Source organism: Dipodomys spectabilis, unplaced genomic scaffold (assembly GCF_019054845.1).
Source record: "Dipodomys spectabilis isolate Male_0828 unplaced genomic scaffold, ASM1905484v1 ptg000140l, whole genome shotgun sequence".
In the NCBI taxonomy this organism is placed as follows: domain Eukaryota; kingdom Metazoa; phylum Chordata; class Mammalia; order Rodentia; family Heteromyidae; genus Dipodomys; species Dipodomys spectabilis.
The window spans coordinates 7,842,419-7,867,564 of record NW_024870817.1 but is presented as its reverse complement, the minus strand read 5'-3'; the positions used below and the strand labels follow the sequence as shown (position 1 = coordinate 7,867,564).

At 39.4% G+C, this 25,146-nt stretch overlaps 1 protein-coding gene across 2 annotated transcripts in view; it reads left to right on the top strand.

Moving 5' to 3' along the window:
• The first annotated feature begins 1,475 nt into the window (after positions 1-1,475).
• The window catches only part of LOC122117366 (leucyl and cystinyl aminopeptidase), a 99,250-nt gene continuing 75,579 nt past the window's right edge, over positions 1,476-25,146 (top strand). For both annotated transcript variants that reach the window (XM_042691112.1, XM_042691111.1), the window contains exon 1: positions 1,476-1,627. In XM_042691112.1, coding sequence (XP_042547046.1) covers positions 1,609-1,627 — 19 coding nt within the window. In that variant the 5' untranslated portion in view covers positions 1,476-1,608. The remainder of the gene's footprint in view (positions 1,628-25,146) is intronic.

The following is a 25,146-nucleotide window of genomic DNA, read 5'->3' as shown; positions in this document are numbered from 1 at the left end:
CTCATTCTTGCTTGTATTCAAAGTGCGGTGGGTATTCATGGAAAGTTTCAAAGCAGGAGTGGGAAGTAACGGATGCAAGACAATGGACATTTTACACGACGAGATTGCAATTTGGAGTCTTTGAACCTAATGTCTACCTCCCCGTGTTGGTCAAACAAGATCTTGGCCATCTCTGTTTGCCCAGGATGTTTGCGCACGCCGAGACTTGTTTGCACCCGACACCCTGCTTGCTGACGGCCTCGGAGGAGCTTGTGACAGTTGGCAGGCGCCCAGTGGCGCTGCTGGGCCAGCCAAGTGGCGGCCGGCCGGGGCCAGGGCTGAACAGGCGCGGGGGGGGGGGGGGGGGGGGGGGGGGGGAGAAGAGGCGCAAGGGCTGCGGGCCGGGTGGGAGGAAGCCTCCTCCGCCAGGGTGGTAGCGAGGCTCTCCTCGAGGAAGGCGGCGGCGGCCTCCGAAGAGCCTTCCACCGAGCTCACGCGCGGCCCCAGGAGGTTCGGTCTCCAGGCTGGCCGGGGTTGCCCCGACCTGGCGCCGTAAACAATAGGGCTTCGTGGCTGGAGGCAGCCATCCGAGCGGCTGGCCGGGAGCGAAGCTGCAAAGACGAAGGGAGCTGCTGGAGCCCGGCCCCGCCGAGCCGGGCTGGGAGCCCAGCTTCAACACCCGCAGGGAACTGCAGGTGTCCATTTGGGACTGGGGTCAGGTGGGCCTCTACCCCACATGCTGCAGCGCCCCGTCCGGGTGGTCCGGGTCGGGCGATCCGGCCCCGGGTTTTGCTCTCCGCCCGTATCTACAGGCCGCGCCCGGAGTGGGGTGCGGCGCGCGGTACCCAGGCGCGGGGGGGGGGGGGGGGGGGGGAACCCGAGGGAGGCCCCGCCCCGTCCATCGCCACCCCTCCCCCCCCCCGCCCCTCGGACCCCTTTGCTTCCCTAGGGCAGCCCGATCCAAACACACACGGAGCTTGGAGGGCGAGGGGTCCGGACCTCAGCCCCGCCAACCCACGCTTCGCCGCCCGGGAAGCGACTGTGGCCGTCGCAGGTTCCAGCTGCGCGCACGGAAGGCGACGTCGGGGGGCGCCGCGGAGAGGCCTCTCCCCCACGCCCCCCGGATTTAATGCACAGCGGGCCACGGGCGGCGCGGTGTGACTCCAGAGCGTCCGGGCGGGGACGGGGTTCTTCCTGCGCGGCGTCGGCGTGGTGCGGACCGGCGGGACGCAGCGGGCGCACGCAGGGGCTCAAACGGTAGAGCGCGGCGCGCGGCAGCGGAGCGCCCGGGCGCCGAGAGGGGCGGGGCGCCCCAAGCCCCGCCCCGGACACGCCCCCATCCCCATAGCTCTTCCCCCTCCCCCCCCCCCACCCCCCCCCCCCCCCGGCCTCCTAATTTGGCTGGGATTGAGCGGCTTTTCGCGCTCCGGCCTTCTTGGCTCCTTCTGCTGCAGTCGTGAAAACCCGGAACGACGGAGTCGCCGAAGGGCGGAGCGGCGTCGCCCCTCGCCGCACCTCCCCGGCAGCCCTCCCAGGCCGCGCTGGGCATGCTCAGTCGGCAGGGCCGCTTCAGCTCTCGGAGTAGGAAGCCTGGGCGCTCGGGTAGAGAGGAGCCGCGGCGGGGTAAAGATGGAGCCCTTCACCAATGGTGAGTGGGCGCCCCGGCACCCGGGTTCCAGGGCTCTCGCGGCCCGGGGGGGGGGGGGGTCTTGGACAGCAGTGACCAGCGGGGCTGGAGGATGCAGGCGCCCCCGCCGCGAGCTTCCCCCGAGAACTGGGGTGGGGGCGGCGGAGGGAGGCATCGGTGGGGGGGCCCAGGTGGGTGGGTGAGGGGTCGGCCGGGCCCCGCGCGGCCGGGGGCTGGCGTGAAGGTCAGTGGCGGCGCCCCGCCGCCGGGACCCGGCACCGCTGCGCTGCCAGGTGAGCGGACCACAAAGTTTGGGCTGCGTGCGCACCAGAGGGGGCAAGAGGAAAAGTTGGCAGCCTCGTGGGCTCCTGGAGGAGGTGTCGGCCCCGACTGGGCCGAGGGGGATTCATTACCAACTTGTGTGCCCCGGGAGCTGTCCCCCTGCCTTTCACCGAGTTGCCAGCGTGACTTTCCGTAATAGGGCGGGGTGGGGTGCGGGATTTGGCCCGGTTATTGCGGGGAGGGGGTGGGGTGGGAAGAGGAACTTACCGAAAGGCGGGGTTGGCCCCGGGTCCTGGCGACCGAGGTGCCCTCCCCTGGTCAGTGGCGGGGCCACTCAGCAGGGTTAGCGAGTCTTCTCACCGCCCCTGATCACATCTGGTTTTCAGTCAATCCAGGGCCCCCAGCAGGGTGAGATCACAATGTGACAGGAGGCCAGAGTCAAAGCTGGCGCCTGCACCCTGAAAACAGCCTTGGCCCTTTACTGTAAGGAGAGACCCAAATCCCCACCTAGTTAAAACGATGGCTTTTGTTTGGACCAGAATTGCGGGAGTCACAATTTAGGGGTGAGATTTATTACTATTTTTGCGGTGTATTGAGTCTATGCGTTCTTCTTTACGATAGAAAGTGGGAAACATGCGAATGAAAGAGGCTACATGCAAAACTTAGGAATTTATTGTCAATATGCCTTTCTCTGTGGGTGGTTGGTTACTTCAGGTAGGTAGAATATCTCCATAATGGGAAGCAGTCTGTGCCCTAGGTGGGGTGGGTTTACCTCTAAAAGACTGAGACTTTGCCTACTACTGTAGTGGACAGACTTGGTTCTGTGTTGCAATTCAATGATGAGACTGTAAACTACTCATTATAATCTTTTTGTCCCTAATTCAGCATGTTTTATTCTATAGCTGTTTTTCTAAATGTGCTGTTTAATTTGGCTTAATGACGACAACCTGAACTCTCTTTCTCATTCGGGTTCTATTTATAATTACTAAGACTCTTAAGAGTAGTTTGGTGAAGTTACTCAGAGAATTGGGAAGACTTGGACTGAAAAGTCAGACACCATAGAGACCATGTAGTACTTGAACGGGAAGTATGTTTAACACAGTTCTTAAATCCCTGCAAATGAACCACTCCAAAGCTTATTCATTGTTCTAGGCAGAATACTTGGGAGTTTCTGTGTTTGTAGGATTTTAAATGTGAAGTTTCACCCAATTCAGTAAAAAAAAAAAAAAAAATCTCCCCAACAGGGCTGAGTCACCCATGTGTGTGGTCTACATAGGAGTGCTGTTGGTTTGCTTACCCCTTCACCTAGCAGGGCTGTGGCACCACTGGCCACTAGGCATTATGAGGCCCAGTGAAAACATTTGGTTCCTGGTGGGACAGCATGCTTTTCATAGACTGCCCCTGGCTGTATGCCTGTATAGCTAATTTTGTATGGCCCTGGAATGATATAATATCCAAATGACCCTTTGGAGAAAAGTGACCCCACTTCTGACAACATTAAAGTGCATTCTCAGGTCTTAAAAATAGTCTTTATTTTCCTCTTATGGAATATGCTCCTGTAAATAAGAATACTTGCAAATTGTCACATTTGGCAGGACAGCAGAATCCGAGAGATGGTTTTTTAAAAAATAAGCAAATTTTTAAGTTTCATATAGGAGATTGGATTTCTAATCCTTTCCTATCTATTTTCCAGACTTTTCAAAATCCTTGCTGAAGACATACTGACAGTGTATCATTTTAGTTAATGTAGTAATCTTTTAACATGGAAAATAGAAACTGGAACATATAAAGTAGGCAAGATAGATGTTGATAATCTGAAGTGGTTTGAAGGTTTTAGATAGGTATTTACCTCAAAACTTTTTTTTAAAGGTTTACTGTAGAGTTTTCTAGTGTCTTCAAACAACATAGTATAATGGAAAGTATACTTATTTTTGTATGAAATCCTAAGTACAAAAATATTCACACAAAATTCTCCCATTGGTCCATGTGTTCTACGGCTGAATATTTTATCATCTTAGAATAGATGATTGAAAGATTTCTAAAAGCTCAGCATTGGCTTTTGTTCCACATTGCCCCTCTCTTTACCCAGTTAGACTTTTCTTGTGTATAGCCCTGTATATACAGAAAGATAAGGGATTTTAACAAGGACAGTTTTTATAATTCTGAACTGCATATCGTTCTGCTATAACGGTTTCATTATCTGACCTATACATTTGTAAGGGAAGATAACTTAGTTTCTGTTTTGTCATTCTGGCTTTCAGTACTCATCTATCTCATTAGGACTATTAGTTACTCATTTCCTATGAAAAGTTGCTGCTATGAGGCTATGTCTTAGTGCCAGGAATTGGCTCAGGAGATATTTTTGTCCTTGTCCTTTGGAGCGACTACTGACTATAAGACTGAAGACAGTACATTTGGACCTCTGGTGACTTTATTATGGGGGAGGGAAATGTGTTAGACTAATACTTAAGATTGGTTTCACAGGAACTAGTGTGTCCTGTGAGATAGACATAAATGAAACTTTGAAGAAGTAGTGACTTCTGTATTTTCCACCACAACAGAAAGATGATGGCAATTTTTAGCCAGAGGTACTAGATTAAGGCAAGTGTTAATATCTATTTACTTTTGTCCTCATTTGCATGCAGGGTTGAGATAATTCAGCATAACTGAAGTTCACATTAAGACATGCTAAAGCCTTAGCTCAATCCCCATTATCTGATTGAGAAAACCTGAGATTGGGCCCTGAAATCTGTAACTTCATTTTGAGGGTAGTAAAAGTATTCACTAGAAAGGAGTGTTTGGTAAGTTTATTAAGTAAACAAATTCAGGATTTGGGAGCCCAGCACTGAATAAATATCCTGATAGACACTTGCTGGTTTGTGATGTGATTTGAAATAAATTTAGAGATTAGAAAAACATTGATATTTTCATCCCAGAACTGAAAACATAGTTTGTCTTTTTTACGTCATTGTTTTTTTAAGAATAGAGACTTCATTTCTCTGTCTTAGTGCATAATGAAACAGGAGGTATTTTTTTTTGTCAAATGAAGTTGTGTTTGCTTTGTTTTGATAGATATCTGAAAGTATTTTCCAACTTACCAATGGCAACATATTAAATATTTTGGGGTAGTAAAGCAGTGTAAAATTGTGTTGTCATCTTTTTGTCTAATAAACAATGAATGTTTTTTATATATATATATATATATATATATATATATATATATTTCCAGAAAAAGAAATTGTCGTATTATCTCTCAAAAATGTGAACTTTCCGGGTGCTGGTGGCTCATTCCTGTAATCCTAGCTACTCAGGTGCCTGAGATCTGAGGATCGTGGTTCAAAGCCAGCCCCGGGCAGGAAAGTCCATGAGACTCTTATCTCCAGTTAATCACCAGAAAACAGGAAGTTACGCTGTAGCTGGCCTTGAGTTGAAGAGCTCAGGGACAATCCCTGGCACAGAGTTCAAGCCCCATGACTAACAAAAAAAAAAAAAAATGAGCTTATCGCATTTTATTTACAGATACATAAATAGACACACATATGCACCCCTCCATATATATATATCTATGTGTATATATATACATATATTTAATTTGTTTTGAGAGAGAATGTGAAGTGGAAGCCTGTAATTTCTCTGTAATGGCATATGAGTTGAATTTTGTTTTTGTTTTTGTATCTTAAGTTTTTCAGTTGGAAATAAGATACAAATGTTGATTTTTTTTTTTGGTTGGTTGTGGGGCTTGAACTCTGGGCTTGGGTGCTGTCCCTCAGCTCTTCAGCTCAAGGCTAGTACTCTACCACTTGAACCACAGCACCACCTCTGGCTTTTTCTGTTTATGTGGTACTGAGGAATCGAACCCAGGGCCTCAGGCATGCAAGGCAAGCACTCTACCACTGAGCCACCTTCCCAGCCCCAAGATACAAATGTTGAGATTTAGCATCATTACCAGTGTAGGTAACTAGAAACCAACCCATTCTTTATTAGAAAGTAGTAGCAAAAATCTTCTTTCCTATTACCCATTTTCAAAAAAGTGTCTTGAGATAGAATAGGAAACAGTGGATTTTAGTGATTATCATTGATTTGTACATGATCCTGTATCTGAAGGATACAGAACTATAAGGAAGTTATCATATAGAACAGAAGCCAGATTTCCTGCTGTGTAATTCAGTCAAACACCCACCTTTGAATGTTCATTTACAAGTAAATTTTCTGCTAGGCCTATTTACTCCACAAATTACTCCATGAATGTGTCATCACATAATCTTAGCTAAAGAGAAGAAATGCTTGGAAGAATTGAGTTTTGTTTTCATGCTAGTTTAAAAGTACAGAAATGCAGGAAGTGGTGCTGTGGCTCAAGTGGTAGAGTGCTCACCTTGAACTGAAGAGCTGAGGGACAGCGTCCTGGCCCAGAGTTCAAGCCCCACGACCAACAAAAAAAAAAAAAAAGAAATAAATAAAAGTACAGAAATGCAGAAGAAATAAAAAGCAGTACAACTTTGTCTATATTGTCTAGACTATTTGGCAATATTCTAGTTATGAAAGAATGTATAGAATTGTCTTTATATCCTTTTCATAGAATACTTGTCACCAATACACTGAGATTTATACTAATTTATGATAATATACCTATTAGGATATAGAGATATGGAAGCATTAAACCAAGATCACTCCAGACTTTGAGATAGAGATAGATTAGGCCTGTGAATCTTGGCAATTGAGGGGAGAAGGATGGTATAGCCATGTTCTGTCAATGATTACCTCATGCCTTGAAAACTATAGGAGTTAGTGCTGAGCTAATACTTCTAGGCATGTTCATAATATTGCTGGAACAAAGAGGAAAAATTGGTCTTTTAAAACTTGAATCCTTAGGTATTTTTGAGTGTTTACAGGAAACCAGAATTGGGACTGGAGGGAAGTTTTGGAGCTCTTATTATGACTTAGGTCCTCTTATATATTATAGTCTGTAGAGCAGGCTGCTCATTGCAGTAGTGTTTCTGGATAGTAAGTATAACAGGAAGATATCCTATGTCTATGGAAGGATCTTCAGGAGTCCCTTGTAACCTGATCCACTGCATAATCATTTGTGAGAATCTAGGGGCACTTGTAGGACTTCAAATCTTGCAAAAATCTTTAGAGAAGATTGGAGCTTAATTGAAGAATTGTGAGGAAGATAAACAGAATACGGAGATTTGAGGGTAAAAAAGGGCATTGCTACATAGAAAATTTCAAAATGGTGTGTCTTAAGGTGTGCCACTCTTAGCTCAGAAATGAGCCTTTTTAGGGGAGTAAGAACTTAGGTGAAGTCTTCATGAAAGTTGAAAGGTAGGAGTAGAAGAGGGAAGGTAGATGGGCGTGGTTGGACAAAAGGAATTGAGGGATGTGGGAGTGAATGAGTTAAGACTGGCCTTTGAAGTTCTAGGCAGGAGACAGAAAACATTTGCTTGGAATTTAATCATACTGTTTTCTTCAAAATCAGGAAATTTATAGTCAGCTGTAAGTTAGTACTATTTATGTTCCTGAGAATTTTAGATTTCAAGGGGGAAAAAAAATGGCTAATGTCATCTACCGTTTTCTATCATAATAGCAGTCTCTTTGCTTTTGTAGTCTGTTGTGGTTTTTGGGTTTTTGTTGGGTTTGTTTTGTTTTTTTTTGGTGTTGATGGCTTTTGTGTTTGTGTGCTTGTTTATGTTCAAGGCTAGTTCTACAACCTGAGCCACAGCTATACTTTGGCTCAGCATCCTGAGTAGTTAGGATTACAATCGTGAGCCACTGGTGCTTGGCTACTATAGCCTGTTTTTAATTCTTTTCTACTGGTTGAACAATGAATTGATTAATTTTTAAAATTTTACCATACTGTCTAAACTAAGAGGAAACCAGATTACTTGTCAAATGAAGTTGAGGCTAGTAGGGAGTTTCTAAAGACAGTGGAGAATAAAGCTTTGTTGTAAAAGGCCCTTTGAAGTTCTTTTTCTTCTGTGTATTGCACAATGAAAGTTCCATGTATTTCAGGAATGTAGTCACTGAAACAAAATATGAGTCAGTTGTGTGAACTTTTCTAAGTTGGGGGATTGATTGTAGGTCTTCTAGAGCTTCTGAATACTACTTGGGGAGCCTAAACCAATGACATAAGATTTTGGAAGTCAAAAAAAGCCTTCTTGATTTTCTTTGAGAACAGCTTCAACTGAGGGCATAGGAGAATAGAGAGTGCAATGAGTAGATACTTCCGTAGGTCACTGAGCCCTTCTTCTTGCAGTAAATGAAGAGCGGGGTTGTATGGTAGTGGTTCTCAGACAACTGGCGCAAATGCCATTTGGTGTCTTCTAGGAAATTTCTGCTGGGAAGGAGTCTTTGGAGCATAGTATTTCTTACAGCTGAAACTGTTACTTTTTACGATTTAAAATAACATTCATCACCAAAAGAGCATTATGTAATTTAAAGGTCTCCTTTAAAGAAAAAATGGATAGAGATTATCAGTAGCACTTGAGGAAAACTAGGTGTTTAAAAGATCCTTCTTTTAAGTTGATATTGGTAGTATGATTTCAAGAAAATATAGAACCAACACTTGTTTAGTTTCAGTTACCGAAGGGTCTCTATGTTCAGTTAGGGAAAATGTGGCACTTGATGCACTGAGCCTTGTGGGACTAGTATTCCTAAATTTACCAAGATCACATACACCATTATCCTTAACACTAATTATACCCTTAACAGCAATTTCTCTGCTTCTCAAACCGGTTACTAAGTGCCATCCCTTATATCCACTGATTGAGTGACTAAGATTGAGAAGACTGATCACAGAGTATGTGAGGGGTGCTGTTCTGTATAAATAAGAAATATATTGCTCTTTAAAGTAGTGGTTTCTCTACATGCTACTAAGTGATTTTCCATTGGGAAGAAACACACAAAAACAATTGAACATCCAGTGGAAAGATCTAGTATGACAGGAAGGGAGATAATGTGGAGGGAGGGAGTCTATTGCTCCCTAGAATTTTCCAAAATCACAATCAAAGTTCGACCCAACATTTCCCTTTCCATCTCTCCTTTTCTGTGACTGGAGAGCTTTTGAGGTTGTGCATTTGAGGCTAAGTGGTACGGCTAAATCAATCCCTCTATATGCAGTGCTGTAGGGCCGTCTGGGTGACCTATGTTGAGACATTTTGCCCTTTATTAAAGAGTCACAAAAACAATTCCCAACCCAATTAGATTCAGCTTTTGAGAAGGAATTTTCTAGTATCCCACAGAATTGGTATGGAGGCCTGTATTGGTCACATACAACCTTTCACATGGCCATGTGGAAAGAGTAAAGGAGCTGAAGTTCTGTCATAGCTGCCCATTGGATAAGATCACTGAAAAGTAGGGCTGTGTTAGTGACATAACAAAATGACTAGTATAATACGTTAGTGTTAGTATGAAAACATGATATTTAGTCTGATCCTAACCAGAAGGAAAAATTACGGTGGTTTTTGTTTTGATGTTAATCAAAAGATAAATATCAGATACCTTTTGAAAAGAAATGGGGCCTAATCAATACTTTAGTATTGATTGTTGTTGAAATAGTAATAAATTATATATACATTATGATGTGAGTACTGCATGATTCACAACTCATTTCTTTTCTTTTTTTTCTTTTTTTATTGTGAAAATACTGTACAGAGGGGTTACAATTACATGGGCAAGATAATGAGTACATTTCTTATCAAGCATTGTTGCCTCCTCCTTTGTTTCCCTTTCCCCACCCTTCCCATAAACTCATTTCTTTTAAACATTCACCATAATTTCTTCCTTCCCTTACTCTTCTTCCTTACTCATTATGTTTATTGAGCAATTTACAGGACACCAGGATACAGGCAATATGTTAGTCTACTTTGGCTGCCTCAGTGAAATAACAACAGACATTTATCTGCTCAAAGAGAAAGGTACCAGTGCAGTTAGTTTTGCTTCTCTTTTATCCTTACAGGTAGGTATCTTCTTTCTCTGTCCTCACTTGTCCATTTCTCTGTGCAGGTATGGAGAAAGTGAACTTTGGTGTTCATTCCTCTTCTTGTAAGAATTCTAAACTATCCTTATCAGACTAGGGTCCTGCCCTAGTGATCTAATTTAACTACAATCGCCTAACCTTAAATCTTTTGTATCACATTGGGGTTCAAGACTTCAACAAATGAATCTCAAGGGGATCCTAATTCATTTTCGTCAGTTCTGGAATTATCAGGGTAAAGAAGATTGTGGTTTTTTCTTTTTTCTTTGTTGTCAAGGTGATGTACAGAGGGTTACAGTTACATAAGTAAGGTAGTAAGTACATTTTTTATTAAACTTGTTACCCCTTCCCTCATTTTTTTCCTACTTTCCCTTCCCTTATCCTCCCCACCCCCAAGTTGTATAGAGTATTTCCAATATATTGTCTTGTGTATATCACTGTTGCATTGGTTCTTTGTCTCACCATTCTGTTGTTCCCCTTCCCTTTCCTAATTCAAGTAAACATATATACTATATTGGGGTACCAAAATCAAATACAGTGACAACGAAGGATATACCATAGTGAGGAAGAACATACAAAAGAAACAAAAAGTCATATAGCATATTGAAAACAACAACAACAAAGAAAAACCTCTTGTGCCCATATCTTGGAGTTCATTTTGCTTAGCATCATCTTACATGCTCATATGTACATAACTATTGAGCTATTCTGCTCATCTAAGATTATCCTAGATGTATACTAATTATTGCAAATAAGGCAAAGAACCTATGGTTCTTTTTTTTTTTTTTTCCCCTGGTCATGGGGCTTGAACTCTGGGCCTGGGTGCTGTCCCTCAGCTCTTCAGCTCAAGGCTAGCGCTCTACCACTTGAGCCACAGTGCCACTTCCAGTTTTCTGGTGGTTAATTGGAGATAAGAGTCTCATCTGCTTTCCTGCCCAGTATGGCTTTGAACTGTGATCCTCAGATCTCAGTCTCCTGAGTAGCTAGGATTATAGGCACAAGCCACAGGTGCCTGGTGGGACTTATGTTTCTTTGGGTCTGGCTTAGTTCACTTAATGTGATGTTTTTTCATAGGAGCAAGTTATTAGAATTCATAATTCTACTTAGAGGTGTTCAAATGAGCATATATGGGTTGTTATTTTTCTGAAAATAGGTGTGCAGAATGGCTCAAAACGGGTCCCCTCATACATCTTCCCATTTTATATTTGCTTAATGCCTTTTCAAATAGTATACATGCTCAAATAAAGAGGTTTGGAGAATTGACAGTTGTTTTTTTTTTTTAATCTTCAAGGCTGTTGTTATTCTCAATCTGTTCAGTCTCAGGATCTCTCTTTTTTTCTGAAAAATTGCTGTGGATCCTAAGAGCTTTTATTTATGTCAGTTTTATTTTTAGCTGCTGTGTTAGAAATTAACAATGAAAAAATAACTTTTCCAAAACAAAAAGGTGAGGCACATATTTTTTTTTTGTCAATACACATCTATTAATGTCGGGCTTAATACAAGATAACTGGATTTTTCAGATTGTGTCTTCATGCAGTTTGTTGTGATATCATATACCATACATGGCATGAAAAAAATATTCTATGTTCATGAAAGAGAGTAAATGTGAAAATATAAAATAGCATCTTATTATAAAAATAATTTCACTTTGAAAGATCCTCTGGGAGTATATCAGGTCTTCCCCAGGGTATCTCTGCCACATCTGCTGCTCATTAAATCTGTCTTTTATTATAACTGAAGAATAACTAGGAGTCCAAGAAATTAGGAAGTGGAGTTGGAACTGAGAGAAAGGAGGCAGAAATGCTTTAAATGCTTTGGCCTAGGCTCTGGCCTAGAATGTCTGCTGAGCAACCTTATTGGATGTCTGCTTATTTGACAATCCCACAGTCATTTTTTTCAGCATTGGATAGTTCTAAATCAGGGAAGATGCTGAACTTCTTTAAACTGATTATGTTATAAAATTTTATTTTTTAAAATCCTTGTTTTAAAGGGTTTTCAGTTTCCCCCATTTCTAGCACATACAGATTCCAACTCATATACAATAGAGAGACATAACTTATCTTCTCAGGCATTTTGCAGTTTCTTAGACTTACCTTAATTTTAGTGAGTTGAAGGCCTCTATAGCGAGGCTTTATTTACTTGGCCCAATCTGTAGACCTAGGGGTCCAGGATGATACAAAAATCTTTTGCCTTGATATAGAATGATATAGAACTTTAAGAGAATAAGATAGGAAATGTACTCATTAGTTGCTCATGTATCTGTAACCCTTGTACAGCATTTTTACAATAAAAAATGTACCAAAAAAGTCAATCCACTCCTTTCTTCTGGGCTGTCGTAGGCCATAAATAACTAGGGTTGATCCATGTTTCGAACCTTTACCCTGTGCCTAACTAGGTCAGTTGGGGCCAGCCTGTGAGGTTTGTCTGTTGTACCTGAAACAGAGAACTAATCTGTAATTAGCTTACTAAGATATGGTTTCCATGTGCCTGTGGGGAAATGAGGGCACATCTAACACCCAGAGTGTTGGATGCTCACATTCCTGACTGGCATTTTGTTAGTGTGATTGGTGATAAAAGGTATAAACTGGAGACCAGTCCTATCACAAAATGTGTGGATATCTTTTATCTTGTCCTTTGCTTAGAACAACTTTAATAGAACAGTTAAGCACATAAGACTTACTTAAATCCAAACTAATTCTTTTGTTTCTACCAACAACTACTTACTGTGCCTCCCATCTCCCATCTGTCTTACACACACAGGCATATGAGGCCACTTAAGGTCCAGTTAATTTATCCTATGGAATAACTAAATGGAGAAGGACAGTCGCTTCCCACTTTGGCTTCCGTTATATGGAACATAATATGTGGCTAAATAATATGTTTCTTTATATAGAAATGCACCTCTTTCATTTTCAGAACTTTCCAGTGTCTCAACTGTTGGTATGAAAGTTTTCTCTTGCCTAGTTGTATTTTGGTAGTTTCTTTTTTAACTAAGAACCTTACTGCATTGTTGGTGGGAGTGTAAACTTGTTCAACCACTTTGGAAAGCAGTATGGAGGTTCCTCAAAAGACTCCACATAGAGTTCCCCTACGACCCAGCAATCCAACTTTTGGGCATTTACCCAAATGTTTACAAACAAGAACACACTAAAGCTACCAGCACGACTATGTTTATTGCAGATTTTATTTTCTTTTTTAACTAAAAAAAGCTATGATCATTTGTAAACCTTTACACCCTAGAATGTATATAGGTTCAAGTTGTCTAAAGTAGACTTCTATGAACGTAGATAATATATCTATCTTTTAAAAAATACATTGGAGTAACTATTAACATTTACAGACAATTAGCCCTTCATTCTGCTAGTGTTTGTAGGAAGTATCAGTAATATTTTTACTCAGAAGACCTTATATGGTTCCTTTGTATCAGTGGACTGAAAGTAACTGAGAAACAAAGACTTGGAGTCTAGCTTGTGAACATGAAATTATTTAAATGAATACTCGTCTCAAAATGATCTTTGTATGATTAAAATAAATAATGAAGCCTTTCAAATTCCTGATATTTGGTGTTATATTTAAAGTGAAGGCAAAAATTAAAGGTAAGATAACAACAATTAAAAACATGCCAGACATAGTGGTACATCCTTGTAATCCTGCTACTCAGGAAATGGGGATGAGGAGGACTGCAATTTGAGGTGAGCCTTGGCAAAAATTTAGGTGTTATTAAAACAAATAATCCACATACCATTTACTTACACCTGAAATCCTAGCTATGCAGGAAGCTTCAGGGAGGATGATCTCAGCCCATAGCAAATCTGAGACCATTGTCTGAAAAGCAAACTAAAGCACAAAAAGAGCTGGGACAATCAACTGGTATAGGGTACCTGCCTGGCAAATTTGATGCCCTGCAATTTTATAGATCTTTATGTAAATAGAATCCTTTTCTACTTAGCTTTCACTCAGTGTAATTTCTCATTTAAAAATAATTACTGAATACTGTTCTGTTGTAACATGTATCATTTTCTGTTTTACTATATGATGTATATATTTCAAGTCTTTGCTTTTGTCTCGTTTTAAATGCGTAAGAGTGGAATTGTTGGATTATAAGATAGTTCTGTGTTTAATTTTTTGAGGAACATCTATGCTATCCAGAGAGGCTGAACAAGTTTATATTCTCATCAATAGTATGCTATGGTTCCTTTGTCCACATACATGCCAACATCTGTTATTATTTGTATTCTTGATGATGGGCATTCTAATGGGTAAAATGGAATCTTAGTGGGTTTTTTTGTTTGTTTTGTGTTGTGTTGATATTTTTGTTGGTTGTGGGACTTGAACTCAGGATCAGGGCACTGTTCCTAGGCTTTTGTGCTCAAGGCTAGTGCTCTACCACTTTGATCCACAGCTCTACTTCTGGTTTGCTGGTGGTTAATTGGAAATAAGTCTCACGGACTTTGCTACTCAGGCTGGCTTTAAACTGAGCTGCTCAGATCTCAGCCTCCTGAGTAGCTAGAATTATAGGCATGAGCCACCAGCACCTAGCTTTAGTGTTGATTTGCATTTCCTTTATGCCATAGATGTTGAACATTTCTTTTCATGTGTCTATTGTCCATTTTTACTTCTTCTGAGAAGTCTCTGTTTAGCTCATTTTTTTCATTGAGTTTTTTCATTGGGTTGTTGAGATTAGACCTTTGTTTGATGTATAGCTGTCATATATCTTCTCCCAATCTGTAGGGTGTCATTTTGACTTGTTACCTGTGTCCTTTGCTGTCAGGCACCTTTTAGTTTGATGCAGTCCTATTTATCATTTTTTTCTTTGATTTTCTGTGCATCTGGATCTATACTCAGAAAATTCCTATGTTGAGGAATTGTGATATATCTCCTACTTCTTTGTTTAATAGTTTCATGGGTTCAGGTCTTACATTGAGGTCTTTGATCCATTTTGAACTGATGCTGATGCAAGGTGATGGACAGGGATCCAGTTTCAGTTTTCTGCAGGTGGCTGTCCATCCAGTTTTCCCAGAACTCTTTGTTAAAGAGGCAGTGCTTTTATCCTCCTCCTCTTTCTTTCTCTTCCTCCTCTTCTTTTTCTTTTTCTCCCACAAACAATCCCACAACTAATATATATTTAAATGTCATCCAATAATCATATATGTATATATAAACATTAGTGATATATGTTTATCTTTTAGGTAACATTCACATCTGAGTGAAAGCATGACCTTGTCCTCTGAACTTGGCTTACTTCACTTGCCATGGTCTTCACTTCTACTCATTTCCCTACAAACAAAATAATTTCATTCTTTTTGAAGGCTAATTTTTAATTTAAAATTTTCAATTGTTTTAAAATTTTACCTGCTGAGATTTTTATTCTAATTTGTTTCAATATGTTCTTTATTTTAGAGCATAGACATAATAATTTTAAATGGAAAGGTCTGTCAGCTATTGTATTTTCTATGGAAATTTGTTCATATTTTCTTGGTATATACACTAGGTTTGGATTATATCCTGGACATTGTTAATGATATGATATATTGTATAGACTCCAGTTTCTGGTTTGGCCTCTGGAAAATGCTGAGTTTTAGCAGATAGTTAGCCTGCTCAGGTTTACACCTGAAGTTCCATTTTACTTTCTGTGCAGTATCTTTTCTAATCTCAACTCAGTTTTTTTTTAAATTTTATTTGTGAACATAAAACAGAGGGGTTACAATTACATGGGCAGGATAATGCGTACATTTCTTACCAAGCATTGCAGCCTCCTCCTTTGTTTACCCTTCTCATCCCTTCCCTGCCTCCCCCCCATCCCAATCCTCCCCCCCCACCCTCCCCCCACCCCCCGCACCGACGTTGTAAAGCTCGTTTTGGACATGACAACTTGTACTTCTCATTGTTGCAACAGGTCCACCTGTATCCTTAAATGACTTGTTTTTCCCCATCTCCTCCACAAGTTATACTGACATCAAATATAGTGAAAGCAGGGGTTATACTGTGGAGGAGGGACATACAAAGCAACAAAGAAATAATCTTATAAATGCGTTAGAAACATATGCATGAAAGAAAAAAACATTAAAATACATATCTAAGGGTTCATTTTCCTGACATCACATTATCTGACCTTTTCCGCTTGACTCATACATATACTAGATATTGCAAATAAGGGAAACCATGGGGACTATGTTTCTTTAGGACTGGCTTACTTCACTTAATATAATTTTTTTCCAATTTTTTCCATTTCCTAACAAATGGGGCAGTGTCATTCTTTCTGATGGAGGCATAGAATTCCATTGTGTATATACACCACATTTTCTTGATCCATTCATCTACTGAAGGGCATCTGGGTTGGTTCCATATCTTAGCTATGGTAAATAATGCTGCAGTAAACATAGTTGTGCTGGTAGCTTTAGTGTGGTCTTGTTTGTAAGCATTTGGGTAAATGCCCAAAAGTGGGATTGCTGGGTCATAGGGGAGCTCTATGTGAAGTCTTTTGAGGAACCTCCATACTGCTTTCCAAAGTGGTTGAACAAGTTTACATTCCCACCAGCAATGAAGTAAGGTTCCCTTCTGTCCACATCCCCTCCAGCATCTGTTGTTGTTAGAGTTCTTGATTTTTGCCATTCTAACTGGAGTGAGGTGGTATCTCAATGTTGTTTTGATTTGCATTTCTTTTATGGCTAGGGAGGTTGAGCATTTCTTCATGTGTCTATTGGCCATCCTTCTTTCTTGAGAGAAGTTTCTTTTTAAGTCTTTTGCCCACTTATTTATTGGGCAGTTGTTTCTTTGAGGATTTGTTGTTGGGGGATTTAATTTTTTGAGTTCCAAGTATATTTTAGATATGAGACCCTTGTCCGTTGTATGGCTAGTAAAGATCTTCTCCCAATCCGTGGGCTTTCTATTGATCTTGCTAGCTATGTCATTTGCCCTGCAGAAGCTCTGCAACCTTATACAATCCCATTTGTCCAACCTTTCTTTGATTTGTTGTGTTTCCGGGTCTCTATTCAGAAAATTTCGGCCTGAGCCGAGGAGACCCAGGGTTTCTCCTATTCCATCCTGTAATGTTTTCAGAGTGTCTGCTTTGAGTTCAAGGTCTTTGATCCATTTGGAGTTGATTCTGGTGCAGGGTGATATATAAGGATCTAGCTTTAGTTTTCTACATGTAGTTAACCAGTTTTGCCAGCACCATTTACTGAAGAGGCTGTCTGTCTTCCATTCTATTGTTTTAGCTCCCTTATCGAAGATTAGATGGCTATAGGTCTGTAGGTTCATTTCTGGGTTTTCAATTCTATTCCATTGGTCCTGAGGTCAGTTCTTATGCCAATACCAAGCTGTTTTGATTACTATGGCTTTATAGTAGAGTTTGAAATTTGTTATTGATATTCCTCCAGCAGTGTTCTTTCCGTTGAGGAGCGTTTTTGCTATTCGGGGTCTTTTATTGTTCCATATGAATTTTTGGATTGCCTCTTCTATTTCCTTGAAGAATGAGGTTGGAATTTTGATAGGTATTGCGTTGAATTTGTAGATAGCCTTGGGAAGTATTGCCATTTTCGCGATGTTAATCTTTCCAATCCAGGAGCATGGGAGGTTTTGCCATTTTTTTAGTTCTGTGTTGATTTCCTTTTTCAAGATTTTAAAGTTTTCATCAGAGAGGTCCTTCACTTCTTTGGTTAAGCTAATTCCTAGGTATTTTATTTTTTGTGGGGCTATTACAAATGGAGTTGTTTTCCTAATTTCAGCCACACTTTTCTCATTGTTGGCATACAGAAAAGCCATTGATATTTGGGGGTTAATTTTATACCCTGCTACTTTGCCAAAGTTTTGAATCAGCTTGAGTAATTTGGGAGTGGAGTCTATGGGATTCTTTAAATACAAGATCATGTCGTCTGCAAAGAGGGAGAGTTTTATTTCAACTCAGTTTTATTAGCCTTTAATAATGATTTCCAAAGATGTTCATGTCTTAATCCTTGAGGCCTGAGAATATGTCATGTTACATGGTAAAGGGGGACTAAGGTTGCAGTTAAGAGCTATAGTTGGGCTGAGTGTAGTGGTGCATAGTTATGATTCTGGCATTGAGGTGGCCAAGGCATGAGGACTGGGATTCAAGGTTAGTTGGGCTACAAAGTTAGACCCTGTCACAAAAAGGTCAAAAAAAAAAAAGGTTTAAAATTTACAATGGTTAATCTGCTAATCTTAAAATGATTGCTCAGGATTATTCTCATGGGTTTAATGTAGTATAAAGGATTTTAAAAGTGGAGGAAGAAGGCAGAAGAATCAGTATTAGACTGAGGCTTTTGGAAGATATAAGTGGGCACAAGCCAAAGAATGCAAACAGTTTCTAGAAGCTAGAGAAAAAACAAAGAAATATTTTCCTCTAGAGGCTCTAGAAGAATCACTGTTGTACAAAGGGGTTTCACTGTTAACCCTTTGGCCCACTGAGATCCATTTTTTATTTCTTTTATTTATTTATTTTGTCCGTTTGGGGGCTTGAACTCTGGGCCTGGGTGCTGTTCTTCAGCTCTTCAGCTCAAGGCTAGCGCTCTACCACTTGAGCCACAACCACTTCCAGCTTTTTCTGTTTATGTGGTGCTGAGGAATTGAACCCAAGGCCTCATGCATGCGAGACAAGCATTCTACCTCTGAGCCATCTTCTGAACCTCCACTTGTTATTTCTAATCTCCAGAACTATACACTGAATTGTGTTGTTTTGATCTCCCAAATTGCTGGAAAATAGTAACAGCAGAAATTAATGTCATTTGCTATATAGATTTTGATCTATCTTGAATATATGTAGCTTAGTGGTCATTGTATATTCTTTGAGGGCTCATAGGCTAATTTAGTGCATCCTCGTTTCTTGGCATTCCCTCCTTTTGGCATTCCCAGCATAGCCTGGAAGATTTCTGGTTCCTCTGTGTAGAGATACGGTTTTCAGTGAAGTTTTACTTAATTGGCATTGTCACCACGTCTGAGACTGAAGCCTTCCCTCAGGGATAAGTGGAAAAGGAAAGAAAAGAAAACAAAGTTAAAATGGCCGTTCATCCCCATGTGGATTGCTTCACAGAGTTGTGACTTTATAATTCACCATAAAGTGAAGGGACAAATGAGAAGTAATCTGAACACAAATTTGTCTAGATTTTTATAGCTTTCCTCCAGTCTCTTAAGTGTTGTCTCATATCTAACTTAAGTACAGTTTTAGTGGATTGCCTCTATTGGATTTTTCCAAAAGTTTTATCTAGACTTCTTGGAATAGCTTTTTTCATCTGTTTCATGAAGCAGTTAAGTTACCTAACTGCTAGAGCAAACATGACTGGAAATGATGCAGCTGACTTTGGGTAAGCTCTTAACTATACTAGAGTGTTGGAAGGATGCAGACCAGTCACAAATGTTAGATATGCTGTGGATACCAGTTTCTTACTTTTCTTTTCTCACCATAACAAATGATCACAAGCTTAAACATTAAAACAGATATGTATCATCATATAATTCTATAGGTTAGAGCCCTAACATGAATCTTCCCAGACTGAAATCAAGGTGTTACAGGGCCATGTTCCTTTCAGTAGCCTCTAGGTAAGGTTCACTTTCTTCACTTTTCCAGTTTGTATAGGCCATCTGCATTCCTTGGCTACTGGCCCCATTTTTCATCTTCAAAGTTGGCAATAGGATGGTAAGCCCTTTCTATATTACTTTATCCTGCTTTCTGATACTGTTTCCCTGTTCTACTTTTAAAGATTGCTGTGATTATATTGGCCCAGAGTAGTTTCTACAAGATTAAGCTTAGTTTTTTAAGATGACTTTACATTTAATATAACTGTGCATTTTGTGGAGGTTTCTTTGGGTAGAATTGAAGAAGGGATAGGAGTAAGATTATTTTTGTCATGGTTCATGTTATACCACTATTTTTCCCATGGTCAATTCACCAGTATAGCCATATGAATTACTTACATATTTCTTTTTAAAATTTTCCATGGTATAATTATAAAATTCTGAAAATTCAACATTGATAGAGTGCCAATATTGTAATTTTTACTTTTGACTCAAAACCATCTGTCAGACCATTTCATTCCCCATATAAGATGCAGTCCAGGATCACACAGTGCATGTAATTATCATGCCTTTTCATCTTGGAATACTTTCTCACTAATGCTTTTGAACAATGCAAGACAGCTTTATTGTTGTTGTTTAATGTATTGCAATTTGAGTTTGTCTGAAATTCCTTATGATTATCTTCAGGATTTCCATTCCCTGGCTAGAATACAACTTAAAGAGAGACTGTGGTCTGGGAAGGTGGTGCAGTGGTAGAGTGCTTGCCTCTCATGCATGAGGCACTGGGTTTGATTCCTCAGAACTAAATAAGCAGAAAAAGCCAGAAGTGGCGCTGTGGCTCAAGTGGTAGAGCGCTAGCCTTGAGCTGAAAAGTTGAAGGACAGCACCCAGGCCGAGAGTTCAGGCCCCATGACTGACCAAAACAAAACAAAACAAAAAAACAGAGAGAGAGAGAGAAAGAGAGAGAGACTATGTTCTTCTCAGGGTATCACATCTATCCTTCTTCAGTGAGGAACTATTTATCACTGGTTCTGAAATAGGTACATTTGACCTTAGAATTACTTATATATTTGTAAGTGTAAGTCTTGTATATGCCTCTAATATTAGGGAATGTGTATATTAATTGAGCATATTGCAGCATAAAATTGTCTTTATTTCACAGATTATACAAGTGGCTTTATTAAATTAATATTTTAAATAAAAGGAATAGTTTACTTTCTGAAACTGTAAATCATAATCAGAATTGGCCTTCAGATGAACTTACAAATTTTCTGAGACAGGCTGCTTCAGTAAAATTTAGTGAACAAATATAAACGGTAATTTGAACAAAATAATAGATTGTATTTGGTTTAAAGCTTAAACTGTTAACTGAAATGCATTTTTGGCAATTGGGAATTGTCATAAGGAATTACCTTTTCAATACAATAGATGTCCTTTTCAATACAATATTTATGTCCAAACAAGTAACAGAACAAATACTGATTTTTCTCCAGTGATCATATTTTTATTTTTTTCAGACTAGTATTTTTAAAATACAAGAAACTAGTAAAAAGTGTTAGAAATAGTTGTAATAATTTTTTCTCATCAATGAGTTTCATCACTTAGACAAGAAACTTTTACATAGAATTAACAATTGCTCATCCCACACGTCGCACTTTACTATTATTATTATTACTATTTACTATTATTATTACAGGGAAAAAGAAACAGCAGATTGTATTTTTCAAAAAATAACCTATAATACAACATGAGAAATTTCTCTAAAAGTATATTTCCCCTCCCCCCATCATCATATCTGCTCTTCATTTTAGCTGAGATCAGTATGAAATTTTGTTGCTTTAAAGACTGTTGAGTCCTCAACTAATAGTTTGCTCCCTGGCATGACTTTTATTCTTCTGATTTGCTTTTAAATCTTGAGAATTTATTTTGTTATAAAATGTAAGCATCCATTTCTGTAGCTCATTTTAAAGAAATGAATATGCCTGGAATAGAGCAATGACATGGAATCATGTAGACTAGCTTCAGTTGATGAATACATTGACAATTTTAAGATACCCTATTATTTGTACTTGTCTGTGGTACAGAGACAAATGAGCTTTCTGAGGTTGCTTAACCATTTCCTGTGAGTCTGGGAAAGAGGTTGTCTTCAAAAGACAGAAGTTAACTTAGCTGGCGAGTTCTGTGGGTTAAACTCGCTGTTTCATTTCTGTCTTCCTGTAGAGAAGTAAGTATTTACAAATTTTAAAAAAAGTCCTATCATTTACACTGACCAGATACATATCTTTAAATAAATGGCAATTACTTTATGTATAAAATGTAATAGAATTCTTTTTTGAAAATTTGTTTGGGGTTAAGTTGTAGCTACCTCCTTATTCTCTAAAAATTCATACACTTAAGTCCCTCACAAAAGTAGTTTAGAATGTAAATGTGGACTTATAGTCTTCAAATAGATAATTAAGTTAAATTGAGGCCTCTAGGTATGCTCTCATTCACATCTATTGCTGTCCTTATAAGAAGAAATTTGTGAACACAAAGAGACATGTGTGCATGTACATAGAAAAGGCCATGTGTGGATGTAGTTAGAAAGCAGCGAGCTGCAAGAGAGTGAACAAAGAAGAAACCAACCTTACTGATACCTTCCTCTTTGATTTCCAGCTTCCTGAATTATGAGAACAAAGATATCCTCTGGTTAAGCCATCTAATCTGTGTATTTTTTTCTGTAGCAGTTCTAGAAAACAAATACACATGCTTACTGTCATCAACACCAAAAAGCAAAGCCCATATATGTGTATTTGTAAGTGAAATGATTGACTCAGTTAAGTGTAGAAGTTGTAGTGGTTAAAAAGGTAAATTGAGGAAGTACATGGTATAAAATCAGCTAAATTAGCAATTCAATATTTTAGGCTGTTTTTAAGTAGATTACACAATGGATATTTCACATACTAGTTATACAGCAAGTAGAATACTAGAATTAGATTTTCTGAAAGAGGTGAAAGCAGTTACAACATAAAACAGAAATTGAGAACCAAGTATATCTAAGAAAACTGTGGTCAAAATAGAGAAGAATTAGTCCAAAGTTTCAGCAGTGTGGGAAACACTGTTATACAAGTAGAATTTCTAAAATGCAGGACCCAGAAGACATGCCAATTACCAAAGCTGGAGGTTATATGTGTGCAGTAAGGTCAGATTAATTACTTCATGTCTTCTTTTGGTAAACAGCCTAATTTATGAATTTCCTGAAGTTTTTACATGGAATAGTTGTTAGGTGACTGAGCACAAGGACTGCAGTAATTTTCTTGTTAATTTCTAGTGCATGCTTAGCTAGACACCTACACTACAGGTAGTGCTCATTGAACACGTGAAACAAATGACACACACACCACAGATTAACAATGAAGGAATGAAGGAAGAAAGGAAGGAAGGAGGGAATGAAGAAAGAAAGGAGGAAAATAGGAAAGAAGGAAGAGAGAGAAAGAGGGAAAGAATAAGGGAAGAAGGGAGGAAAGATGAAACACAACCGCTTTACCATCATTAAGTCTTGTGCTTCAATACTTGTTCACCATGACTTTTCCCTTTAAACAACATCCTTAATTAAGGCTCAATTTTAAAGACCTAAAGTAATATGCTTTCTTGTGGTTAAGCAAACAAGTCTGTCCTCTAAATAAACCATAAGGGCATCATAACAGTCTCAAAAAGAGACTGTCTCAAAGAATACCAACACTAGGAGAGTGGATGAGAGTGGCTCAGGTGGTAGGAATACCTGAATAGCAGAGGTGAGGCACTAAGTTTATAGCCTAGTACCACCCAAAGAGAAAGAGAAAGGAAAAGAAAACCAATCTAAAGCATATATGAAAATAAGTCTGGAAAGAAGCAAGTTAGCCTTAGCAGCAGTGGTTATTATGTGCCTTTGGACGGACATCATGGTAGCACAAGTGGGTAACTCAGCAGTTTTTTACAGTGAGGAGAATGGTTTGATTTTGTAATATACAGGTGGATGCATCTATTTCATTTTGTGTCTTAAAGCCTACTTTTGTTCCAGCTCAAACAACAGACACAATACAACAAAGCCAAGCAGGTTGTGGTAGAAAACACAATTTGAACTTTGCCTTTTTCACCATTAGGTCTCCCAGATCCTTAGCATTAAATACTCTTGTTTAAGTTTAGTCTGGGTGTACTCTTCGTGAAAATTGAATGGGTGCCTGTTGCAAATTTTGCTAAAAGGACTTCTGTGTCTTCCCAAAGACCTTCTTTCCTTTTTTTATTTCCCTTTGTTGTTTCATTTCACTGCACTAAAATCAATATTATACTGATCAAAAGAATTATTTCTTAAACAAAATGCTTAAATAGGGGTGCAGGTTGACTCATTGTTGTAACAATGAGATGTACAAGACACTATGTTGAAAATGAACTTTACAACTTTGGCGATGGGGGTGGGTTGGGAGGGGAGGTAGTTGTGGAGGTGGGAGAGAAGGGATGGTAGGGAAAAAGCAAAGGAAGAGGCAACAATGCTCGATAGGACATGTACTCATTACCTTGCTTATGTAACTGTAACCCCTCTGTATGGTATTTTTACAATAAAAAATACAAAAAAAAGAGAATTATTTCTTAGTGAATAGTGTCTCTATTTTCAGACCCAGGAAAGATATCATGTAGAAATACAAGTATCATAAAACAAACTCTGTGAAGTCTAGACTGCTGTTGATCAAGTAGAAAAGATATCACAATGTAATTTTCTTAAATTCAGCTAACCAAGCCTTATTCCTCAGCAGTAGTCTAGCTAGAGAATTTGCATCAAAATGCTAATTAAGCTAATATGTCTGGAACTCTTTATGAGCCTTAAGGAATGGAAGACCATTCCACTAAACAGTAGCCTACAATGTAAATTTTGAAAAGATTAAATTTCTCTAATATTTTATTTTTTGATAGGTCAACCATTGTGGCTTATGCCTGTAATCTCAGCTATGGAAAAAGTAGGATGATCATGATACAATATTAACCTTGGGAAAATGAACTTCCTTTAGGATACTGCTTTAGTGTTAATAATAATGTGAACACTAAAATAGATGCAAAATAAAAATTTTAGGCTGTATAAAATCTAAAATTCCAAAATGGCATTTCTCTGGCCGATCCTAAAAGACATCAAGAGGCATAGGCACTGGTGTTTATGGGATCCAAGGAACAACAGATTTCTGGATTTCTGTGATTTGTCTATAGATGTGTTACAGATGACATTTAAGAACCATCTTTTAAGGCAAAGGTGTGAGGAAGAAAATTTGTTTATGTATCTTGAAGGGATATCTTACTATGCTTGTTTGAAAAGTAAATAATATGTTTGTTTATGACTTTGATGCTCCTACACTAATTACTTAATAGCAATGAACTCATTGTTAATATGATACTTCATAGTTTTCAAAGCAGTAACCTACTTACCTTATTTGATCCTGGGATCTTATTTTACTATTGGAAAAAGTAGTTTCAGTATTTCTAAGTGTTGGCCCTTGATAAAATCTCTAGGTTTTGCTTCAGTATATTTAATGCCATAGCTGATTTAAATTATATACCAGCTTTAAGAAGAGGAAATGTAATGAGTAGTCTTAGTGTCCGATATGCAATGGTCTTGTGCCCATAATCTCTGAAGTATTACGAGATCCAGCTTTTTTATTACCCAGCCCACTACAGGTGTCTGAAGGACTTTGTTAGCATGTAACTAGCATGGATTCCATTTTACAACAAGTTTTAATAAACCTAGATTCGG